Source organism: Gracilinanus agilis, chromosome 1 (assembly GCF_016433145.1).
Source record: "Gracilinanus agilis isolate LMUSP501 chromosome 1, AgileGrace, whole genome shotgun sequence".
In the NCBI taxonomy this organism is placed as follows: domain Eukaryota; kingdom Metazoa; phylum Chordata; class Mammalia; order Didelphimorphia; family Didelphidae; genus Gracilinanus; species Gracilinanus agilis.
In genome coordinates, this window is record NC_058130.1 from 781,425,620 (window position 1) to 781,436,762 (window position 11,143).

Consider the following 11,143-nt stretch of genomic DNA (forward strand, 5'->3'; position numbering starts at 1 on the left):
ACGGCATTGATCTGCTTCCCTCCTAGACTCCTGACTGCCTCCCTGCTTGGCCTGCCCTTTCTCTGGCTCCTCAGCCTGCCTCCTATTTCATCTTAGATCAGGGGCTCTGGGTGGACCCCTTGTTGGAGCAAGGATCTTAAAAGCATAAAACCAAATACATAAGAAACAATTACACAGAAGCAATAGTGATCGCCATTTTTTTTTTAAAGCAGGGAGGCCCTGGGTCAGACGGGGTGACCCTGGACAAGTCATGTAACCCCCACTGCCTAGCCCTTACGGTATTTCTGCCTTGGAGCCATTCTAAGATGAAAGGTGTGGGTTTAGAACAAAAACCAGCCAGAGCTCCCAGGGCCCTGGGGGGGGGCATCTCTAGCTGGGGAGGGCTGGTAGGGACATCTGAGCCCAGGCTGGGGCTACTACCAGGGTCTGGATGTGGCTTGGAGAGGGAGGGGGCAGAGAGCTGGCTGCTACTTAACCTGGGGCAATGAACAAGCCAATGAGCATTTATTAAGCGACCACTGTGTGCCGGGGCCCCTGCTGAGGCAGGGAGGCAAAGGAAGATGGAAATGGTCCCTGCCCCTGGGGGCTCATATAACCGGAAGGGAAGGCAGGATAAACAGGAAACAATCCGCCTGATGGGCTGGGCTCCTTCCAGAGAAGGTGGGATTCAGGCTGGGACTTACAGGGGAGATGGGAGAGGGGGAGGGCTGAGTGAGTCATGTGCTGGACATAATAAGCTTGAGGCATCTATGGGGCATCTAGCTGGGCATGTGACACAGGGAGACGCAGACCTAGGACTCCAGAGAGAGGTAAGGGCTAGACACGAGGAAGGGTCCTCTATCGAGGAGAGATCACAGGGTGGTTATGACATACAGTAGGCGCCTAACTGATGCCCGTTGCCATGATTTCTCAGTAGGTACATATGCTGTTCCTCAGGACTCTCCCCCATAAAAAGGAGATACTCAGAAGGCTGGGGATGACCATGAATACGGGGATCAAGGGAAGGTGCTTTTAAAGGCCAAAAGCGCTCAATAAATGCTAGCTGTCTGGATCACCTGATTAACTGGACCGGCGGCTCCTAGAAGGCAGGGCCCTAGCACCGTGCCTGGTATACACAGCAGGTGCTCAATAAAGTGCTTGACGTCCAGCCAAAATCGGCGAGGAGAGCTGGGCCAGGACGGCCGGGAACCGCCAGCAGGGGGCGCGCGCCTCCAGGGTCAGCCTCGCCCACCCTCTCGATGACGTCATCACCATCCCTAGAAGGGCGCCTGAGACCCCGAGGCATGACTCCTGCTGGGCCAGACCGGAGCTGAGCCGGCTCCTACCTGACAGGCCCCGGGTAGTGCAGACCAACCCGCAGGGAGCTCGAGAGCCCAGGACTCGCGACCGGAAGAGACGTCTCCAAGTGCGGCGCGACGCTTTGGCCACTGCAGAAAACGCCACCGCCGCCGCCATTGCGCCCGGCGTGTGCACGGCGAACCCCGCCCCCTGGCCCTCCTCTTGCCCATTCACCGCCCTGCGTCAAAACCGCCCGCCTGCGTGCGCCCTGCCTTCTCCTGCCTGCCGACCCAATGGCTACGCTTAGTCTCCGCCTTCTGTCGTCCAGGTACCCAATCGGCGTCCTCTTTCCGTCTCCACCTTTCCCCGAGCCGAGGGTAGCTTACCACACTCCATCCCGCCCACTCCCTCGCCCCGCCTCCGCACGCTCCCCCGCCCTCCTAACGTGCGCGCGCCGCGATCCCAGTACCCAATCACCACATTCCTCCCAGTTAGGCCACACCCTCCTCTCCCCTGCTATGCCGCGGGCCCGCATCTCGAGCCCGCCCCTACATGCCCGCGCTCCAGCTTCCGCCCCGCCCCTCCCGATCCCGGCCCCGCCCCTCACCCGGGGCGCTGAACCTGCTGCTGCCACTGCGGAGAAGCTGGGAGAGAGTACCCGAGAGGGAACCCGATCCAAGCCGCTGCCGCTGCCGTTTTCCCATCCACGTCCAGGGTGAGTAATGCTCGCGGCGGAGCTGATCTATGGGGAGACAGACACTAGAAGGCCCGATTGCGCGTGGAGGAGGGCCGGGGTGGGGGGGCTACGTCTCGTGGGGGCACTGCGCGAACCTCCAAGAAATGACACGCTGTCGGGGGCTCGTGTTGTCACGGGTGCGCGAGGAAGGGGGCCTAGATTCCCCGAGGGCTGGGGGAGGAGGCGGGAAGGCCTCTGAGGGCCGGAGACGACCCAGCGGGGAGGGCAGTGTGGAATCCGGAGCTGGAAGGGACCTCCCGGGATTTGGGTCTGGTCCAGGAGATTTCTGTCGCGTCCCTCTCTAAGCTACCCCTTTGGGGGTTTTCTTGGCAGAGATCCCGGAGAGGCTAGCCATTCCCTTCTCCAAACCATTTTGCAGATGAGGAAACAGAGGCAAAGAAGGTTAAATGACTTGATTACGGTCACACAGCTAGGAAGGTTCTAAGGCCAGATTAAAACGCATTTTACAGATGAGGAAACTGAGGCAAAGAGGGTGAAATGTCTTGCCCAGGGTCACACAGCTAGGAAGTATAAGATCAAATTTGAACTCAAGTCCTACTTACTCTGGGCTGGTACTCTATCCATTGGGCTACCCAGCTGCTCCTCAGTCTATTCCCTATTTTCAGATAAGGAAGCTGAGACCCAGGAAGAGGAAAGGATTTGCTCACAGGCACAGGGGAATTCCATAATGGCAGAGCCTGCACTGACTCTAAGGCTGACACTCTTTGCACTATGACGAGCATTCTCTGGCTCATGGAGGGGGAGAGAGGGGCAGGTGCCCCTCCTGGCAGAGGATGCCAGAGGCAGCCACCCTGCTGGGGGTGTTCAATGTCAGCCTGGGCAGATTAGAGGCTTCTCTAGGTGTGGAGGTGGGGGGTGCCTGTGGGCCACTGATAGCTTTGCTTTCCCAGGCACCACCCCAAACTCTCCCCAACTTGTGTCTGGAAAGCCCCAAGCCACAGGTGTCAGGAGAGGGGAACTCTGGGCCCCAGCAGGGGGCTCTCTCAGGTCTCTGAGCTGGAGTGAGAAATCAGATCCTTCCTCTCCCCCTCCCCAGCTTCTACTTCTGCCCCCTGAACGATGCTGCCTGGGTTGGCAATGTGGGGATGCCATCATTAAAATGGCATTTATTGGAAGACCTGGTGGCACCGTGGAGTCGGGGAGACTCACTTCCTGAATCAGATTCATACTAGCTCTGGGTGACCCTGGGAAAGTCACTTCACTGTTGGCCTCAGTTTCCTCATCTATAAAATGAGCTGGAGAAGGAGATGGCAAACCATTCCAGTCTCTTTGCCAGGAAGACCCCACATGGGGGCGTGAAGAGCCAGAGAGGGCAGGAAAACAACTGAATCAGAGGAGGAGTGGCGTTGGATGGGTGATTGGAAGAGTTTCCAGTGATTGTATAAAGGGTGCCTGCTGCGGTCTTCCAATCACTATCGATCCAATAAGCATTTCTAAAGAAGGGGGAAAAGGCATTTATTGAGAGCAGCGTGGAAATGCCACCAGTGGGTCTGAACCCCAAAGAGATCAGAGACAGAGGAGAAGGACCTACTTGTACAAACATATTCTGAGTATTGGCAAAGATTTGGAAACTGAGGGGTTGTCCGGCACTTGGGGAATGGCTGAACAAGCTGCAACATGTAGTTATGGCGGAATACTATCGTGTTATAAGAAATGACGAACAGGATGAGCTCTGAAAAACCTGGAAAGATTTCTGTGAATAGATACAAAGCGAAGTAAGCAGAACCAGGGGATGTCGTAGCAGAACCATTGTATGACGCTCAACTGTGAAGGGCTAAACCATTATCAGAGAAGCAAAGTCCCAAATAAACCCAAGGGGTGCGGAATGACAGAAGCTCCCCATAGCCAAAGAGTCTGATTGCAAATCAAAGTAGGCTATCTTCCTCTTTATTTCCTTCCTGAGTTTTTTATTGTATGTGATCTAGAAGCACGAGACTATTATTACCGCCTGGGGAAGATGAAGGAGGGAGGGAGGAAGAGAGTCTGACTGGCAGAATGTCAGATAACAATTATCAAAAATTGTTTCTACGTGTAATCGAAAAAATTAAAGTTTGTTTTTTTTAAAAAGGCGTCGGTTAGCTCCCTAGAGGAATGGAATCCTGGGGGAGCTGCTAGAGAAAGTTTAAGGATTATAGACACAATCTTTAAATTCTGGGGAAGTTTACTGTGAAGCTGACCTTGGACGGAGGAAAGCCAGGGAAGGCAGAAAGAAAAACAGTCCATTAAACCAAAATAGTAAGACTCGTACCCAATGCAGGTCAGTGGTGCTTTGCTTTGGTCAATAAGTTGGCTGAGGATCTCTCGAGGTCTCTTGTAGATTTAAATGCCAGGATCTGACTGGCATTTTGGGTCAAGGGAGGGAGATTGGGGAGAGTGACTGGATATTTCTTAGGCAACGTAGTCTTAACGGCTCTGTACTTGGTATGAGGTTGCTGATGGTGTAATAGTTCTGTGGTGTCTGACTTTTGGTGACCCCAGTTGGAGTTTTCTTGGCAGAGATCCTGGAGCGGCTTGCCATTTCCTTCTGCTCGTTTTGCAGATGAGGAAACTGAGGCAAACAGGGTGAAGCGATTTGCCTAGGGTCCCACAGCTAGTAAGTGTTTGAGGCTGGATTTGAACTCGAGATGAGTCGTCCTGGCTCTGAGGATGAAAGGAGATATGTTAGAGGTATCCCACAATCCTTTATAACTTTAGAAATGTAACTATTATATATTCAACTTTGGGTAAGTGACTTTATAAATCTCTGACCTCAGTGTGCTCCTACTGTGAAAGGAGGGGTTTGGACTCTATGGTCCTTAGGGCCCCCAGAGGCGATCTAGTCCATCCCTTTTGTGTTACAAAAGAAGAAACTGAGGCAGAGAAGGAAAGAGACTTGTCCAAGTCATGCAGATAAAGATCAGGGTCATTATTCAAAACTAACCCCTCTACCTGCCCAAGTGATCCAGCTGACTGTCCCCCAATCCCACTGTCCTCCCCAGTCTCCTGGCTATTCCTGTACTGCCTATAAACATCCCCATGCCTCTTCCATCCTGAAAAAAACAAAACCAAAAAAAAAAAAAAAAACAAAAACAAACCCTCACTTGTTCCTTCATACTCACTATCTTCCTATATCTCTCCTCCTTTTTGTGGCCAAATTCCTGGAGAAAGGCATCTACAATAGGCGCCTCTACCATCTCTACAACATTCTACCCAACCTGCTCTCTGCAAAGTTACCAAGGGTTTCTTGGCTACCAAATCTAGTGGACTTTTCTCAATCTCCATTCTCCTCTGCCTCCCTTCAGCCTTTGACACTGTCGACCACTCTCTCCTTCCTGACGCTCTCTTCTCTCTAGGTTTTCAAGACTCCCCTCTGTCCTGGTTCTCCCCCTCTCTGACCTTGGCTCTTTCTTAGTCTCCTTTGCTGGATCCTTCTCCAGATCACCTTGGGTGTCCCCAGTGTTCTGGCCTGGATTTCCTCTTCTCCCTCTTCACTTGGGGGTCTCAGCAGCTCCCATGGATTAAATTATCATCTCTATTAGATTCTCACATCTGCTTATCCTGCTCTAACCTCTCTGCTGACCTCCAACCTCATATGTCCAAAAGCCCATTAAACAATTTAAACTGGATGTCCAAGTTATCTTAGACTCAACAGAGCTCATTATCTTTACTCCTACACCCTCCCCTCTTCTACCTTCTCTGTCACTATCAAAGGCAAATCTCTCAAGTCTCCCAAACTAGGAGTTATCCTGCACTCCTATCTCTCACCACCACCCCCTCTTCCCCATATCCAGTGGTACCAAGGCTTGTCTATTTCACCTGGGCAATATCTCTTCTGCAGCCTGTCTTAAAGATTTCACCTCTGCAAACTGTTGTAGAATTCAGTTCTTTCCCTTGGCTTGTAGAATTCACCTCTGCAGTTTCTTTTGTAGATTTCATCTCTTCCAGCCTCTCTTATAGATGAAACCTCCACTATATGTCTTCTAGATTCCAAACTAGCTCACCCCCCCCCCATCTCTTGTAGATTTCACCTAGGCAACCTCTCTTATAGAATTCTCCTTTGTAGCCTCTGGTATATTTCACCATGGACCATCTTTGTAGATTTCACCTAGGCAACCTCTCTTATAGAATTCTCTTTTGTAGCCTCTGGTAGAGTTCACCATGGACCCTCTTTGTAGATTTCACCTAGGCAACCTCTCTTATAGAATTCTCCTTTGTAGCCTCTGGTAGATTTCACCATGGACCAACTTTGTAGATTTCACCTAGGCAACCTCTTATAGAATTCTCCTTTGTAGCCTCTGGTAGATTTCACCATGAACCATCTTTGTAATTCCACCTAGGCAACCTCTCTTATAGAATTCTCCTTTGTAGCCTCTGGTGGATTTCACCTTGGACCATCTTTGTAGATTTCACCTAGGCAACCTCTTATAGAATTCTCCTTTGTAGCCTCTGGTAGATTTCACCATGGACCAACTTTGTAGATTTCACCTAGGCAACCTCTCTTATAGATTTCACCTTCCGCCCCCCCCCCCCCATCTGTTGTGTACATAGATATCACCTCTGTTGTATCCTAGATTTCAACTCCTTGCAACATAGATTTCACCTCTTTGTAACATCTCTCCAATAGGCCCCCTTCTCTCCTCTGACACTGTCCCCACCCTGGTGCAGACCCCCATCACCTCACATCTGGACTATTGCAATAACTGCTGGGGGAGGGATCTTTCTGCCTCAAGTCTAGTCTCTTCCCTACTCCAGTCCATCTTTCATTCAGCCACTTAAAGTGATTTTCCTAAAACATGGATTTGATCATCTTCCCCCCCCAACCCCCCAGAAACTCCTTATGGCTTTCAGGATTAAATACAAAACCCTCTGGCTTTACAGGAATCCATAAGCTAGCCCCCTAGCTTTCTGATCTTCTTACACCTTCTCCCTTTGATCCAGTGGCCCTGGTCTTGGGATGGTTCCTGGAACATGGCATTCTGGGCATTTTCTCTGAGTCTCCCATACTTAGAATTATCTTCCTTTCTCCTCTCCACCTCCTGGCTTTCCTGGCCTCCCCGGCTTCCCTTAAGTCTCAACTAAAATCCCACTTTTTTGAAGGAAATCTTTACTGATTCCTCCTTAATGCTAGTGCCTTTCCTGTATTGATTATCTTCCCTTTTCTGGTCTATAGCTTGTTTTTACAAGGTTATGTGTAACCTGCCTTCCCTCGCTAGACCATGAGCTCCTCTGAGCAGGGATTGTCTTTTGCCTTTCTTATATCTCTAGCACTGAGCACAGTTCCTGGCACATAATAGGCACCCAGTAAATATCTACTGACTGACTGACTGAACCTGGGCTAGGCCTGTTGGCTGGATTCCTTATTTGTAGTCTCTGTGTTGGGGCTGCAGGTTCCCAGCCCAGACTCTGGGTGGGGAGGGAAGGAGCAGGTATTCAGTGCTAAAGGACAGAGCACTTGGTCCTGGTTCCTGAGAGCCGGGTAAGGCTCAGATGGCCGAGGTTACCTATTCTATTTAGGGAAACTTCCCTTTTTGAGGCCGTTTCCCCCCCTCCCCCACCCAGCTCTCTAGGGCTGGCCTGGGCAGAATTGGGAAAGGGCTGATTAAGTTATTTCTGCCCTGCCTCCCTCCCTCAGCATTCTTGGGGGGAGGGAAGGCACCCTGATGGCTGCTCCTTTCAATCTTAGAGCCTGCCTCATGTTAGGAGATGGAGAGAAGTGTGTGTGTGTGGTGTGTGTATGTGTGTGTGTGTGTGTTGGGGGGGGGGTCCCTCTGCCTAGGCAGCCCCTTCCCCTCTCCTCACAGATTCTCTAAACTAGGTCTGAGAGGGACCCTGGAGGCTGCCTGAGAAAACGAGGCAGCTTCCTGGACACAGTAAGTTCCTAATAAACATCCACTGACCCATTCACCGGATGATGGGCAGTGAGGTCAGGAACCTTGTTTCTGGGAGACTGTGGGGCTGTGGAGAGGCCCGTGTGGTTCCCTGTGCTCCTCCCAGATGAGGGGAGAGGTGTGGAGAGGTGTGGAGAGGTCTGGACACGCTTCCTGTCTGATCAGGGTTGGAGATGCAAGACAGTCCCTCACCTCCATCCCTGTTTTACAGGTGGGGAAACCGAGGCAGAGAGTTGAAATCATAATCAAATCAGTCAGCCAGTGGAGCGCCTGTTTTGTGCCAAGCCCTGTTTGTAAACAGGTTATACACTAATGGAGGAGGCAGGATTTTACACAGTGAATGAAAAGGTCATTTGGGGTGCCCAGACTGCTCTGCCCCCCTCCCCCAACACACGTACCCCAGGGACAATGGGCAGGGATGGGGGGAGCAGGAGCTGCCTGGTGTCATCCCCGCTGGGACCCGGAGTCCCGTCTCACAGGCACTTCTAGCTGTGTGACCCTGGGCAGGTCCCTTACCCTCTGCCTCAGTGTCCTCAGCTGTCAAATGGGGATCATCTAGCAGAGATGATGATGAAAGAAAACTGCCTTGAGTGGTCTGGGAGCCCCTCTGCCGCCCCCCCGCACCCGCCCCCGGAACACAAGGATGCTCCTTTGGGGCACCTTCTGGAGCCGTCAGCCTGGCCCAGACCGCACACTCCTCCCCAAAGCCTGCCTGTTTGTCCAGACCTGTCAGAGGGGAAGATTTCTAAAGCCGGAAGAGAACTTAGAGGGGAATCGAGGTCCACCCCCCATTTTACAGGTGAAGAAACTGGGGCCCAGGAAGAAAAAGGAGGCCTTTGGGAAGGGGCCTGTGGCCTCCGTGGCCTCCTGAAGCCTGCCTCGGTGACCCGGGCTTCTTCCAGCACAGCCCTGTGAAGTCTCCGGGACCTAAAGAAATCTCGGCCCACGAGAGAGGCCAGCTTTGTGTTCCCTGTGCGCACCCCGCAGAGAGCAGGCGCTCAAGAACTGAGGGCCAGCTGGATGGCTCTGTGGAGGGAGCCCCAGGTCCTGGGTTCAAATCTGGCCACAGTCACTTCCTAGCTGGGTGATCCCTGATCAGGGAAGGACTCGGGCCCGAACATTCTCAGGTTTCAGGAGATCCCACAGTCCTGTGGCCTGCCCTGAGAGGCGGATGGAGAAACATGAGCCAGTGCGGGGTGCCCCGGGTGGACCAAAGATGACTCATTAATGGGCCGGCCTGTGGCCTTGACCCCGGGGTGTTGACATTTGAGTTGGTGACTTGGTGGACGGGAGGCTGGCACAGTGATCCCGAAAGATACCCCGGAGGGGGCAGCTGGGTGGCTCAGTGGGTAGAGAGCCAGGTCTAGAGACGGGAGGTGCAGGGTGCAAATCTGGCCTCAGACCCTTCCTAGCTGGGTGACCCTGGGCAAGTCACTTTACCCTCATCTGCCTCAGTTTCCCCAACTATAAAATGGGGATAACAATAGCACCTCCCTCCCAGGTTTGTTGCAAGGATGAGTAAAATCCTATTTGTAAAGCACTTGGCACAGGGCCTGGCACCCAGTGGGTGCTTCATCGATACTTATTGGGCCTGCCTTTTGTCAGACAGAGGTGATGTGAGCCGGGGGGCGCTGCATGTGTCCAGTGTCATAAGAGCAGAGCTGGGGGACCCTGGAGACGAGCGTCTTATAGAACCGACCTCAGGGGAAGCCCAGCTCCGGCCAACGCCAGGGCCCTGTGCACCAGCCCGGCTCTTCCTGGAGACTCTGCCTGCCAGCGGGGGCATTCCTTGGTGTCACCTGGAAGAGCAGGGCAGCAAACCCCCTTCCCATCAGCTCAGAGAGCCTGAGCTGCCTTCTCTCCCCCAGGCCCCATCTGCAGGCTCCCCTCCAGCCTGGCCCAGCTTCCCCTCTGAAATGGCTCGGCCTCCTGGAGATGGGTGAGGGGAAGGCCTTGAGTCAAGGCTTTCCTAGCCCATAACAGCACATTCAGTGTTTTTTAGTCTGGCACTCAAGGCCTTTCCCTGACACTTTAGAGACTCCCCTATGGATGACACTCCTCCTGCTCTTAGAGAAACACCAAGCTTTTTATAACTCTGTCTGGCACCCTCTGCACGGAAGAGAAAAGCCTCTGCTCCCCTGGGCTCATTCAGGCCCTTTGTTTTTTTTTTTTTTTAAACCCTTGTACTTCGGTGTATTGTCTCATAGGTGGAAGATTGGTAAGGGTGGGCAATGGGGGTCAAGTGACTTGCCCAGGGTCACACAGCTGGGAAGTGGCTGAGGCCGGGTTTGAACCCAGGACCTCCCATCTCTAGGCCTGACTCTCAATCCACTGAGCTACCCAGCTGCCCCCAGGCCCTTTGTTTTGCTTTATTCCTAAACCAAAGATTAGAGCTGGAAGGGATTGGGACTGCTTTGCTGTTCTGCCATCTTCTCCATTTCACTTGTCATCTCCGGGCAGCCACAGGTCTTGTGGGTCTCTTTACAGTCTTGTGGGTTGTTTTTAATTTCATTTAATTTTATTTAAACATCCCCCCCCCCCCGGCCCCAGTTACTTGTAAAAACAGTTTCCAAAACTTTCAGAAGCAGTTCGAGTCTCAGATTTTCTCCCTCCCTGCGCTGCCATGTCCCACGTTTCCCCACATTATTCCTTTTGTGGAAGGAAACACTCCAGCCTGAAAAAAGGAAGGAAGTGAGAAGAGTTTGCTTTGCTCTGGATCCAGACTCGGCCTTCTCTAAGGTTTTAGCCTTTGGGCCTGTTGGGGCTCCTCACAGTGCCCAGAAGAGCCAAGATATTCACGCTTGTTCCTCTTCAGGTCTTTTGTGGGATTTGAAGTAGCAGACGCTGAGGCTGGAATTCTCTCCCCAGGTGTGGGCACCCCCAGCCAGCAGGCCTCAGCCAGGGTGGGAAAACCCCAAAGACTATTCCTGGTTGGCCTGACAACAACGTGGGTGCACCCTTCACAGGTCTATATTGGATTCTCCCAGCCAACCAAAGCCCACTGGAAACTCCTGTCCCACGTGGGGATGGAGGGAACCCTTTAGGTGCCAGAATTGATGGGATCACACCTGTGTTCTTACTAGTTCTCTGACTCCCTGGGGCAAACGTCTTAACTTCTGGGAGCCTCAGCTCTTCTTCTGTGAAATGAAGGCTGCTTTTCTTCCCTCCTCCTCCCTCCCTTCCTTCCTTCCTTCCTTCCTTCCTTCCTTCCTTCCTCCCTCCCTCCCTCCTTCCCTCCCTT

At 52.6% G+C, this 11,143-nt stretch overlaps 1 protein-coding gene across 1 annotated transcript in view; it reads right to left on the minus strand.

Annotated features, from left to right (window-relative positions):
* Positions 1-2,081: 2,081 nt before the first annotated feature.
* ARVCF (ARVCF delta catenin family member) overlaps positions 2,082-11,143 on the minus strand; it is a 121,727-nt gene continuing 112,665 nt past the window's right edge. Inside the window, exon 18 of the mRNA XM_044656593.1 lies at positions 2,082-2,257. Within this exon, the coding sequence (XP_044512528.1) occupies positions 2,082-2,257 (176 nt within the window). The remainder of the gene's footprint in view (positions 2,258-11,143) is intronic.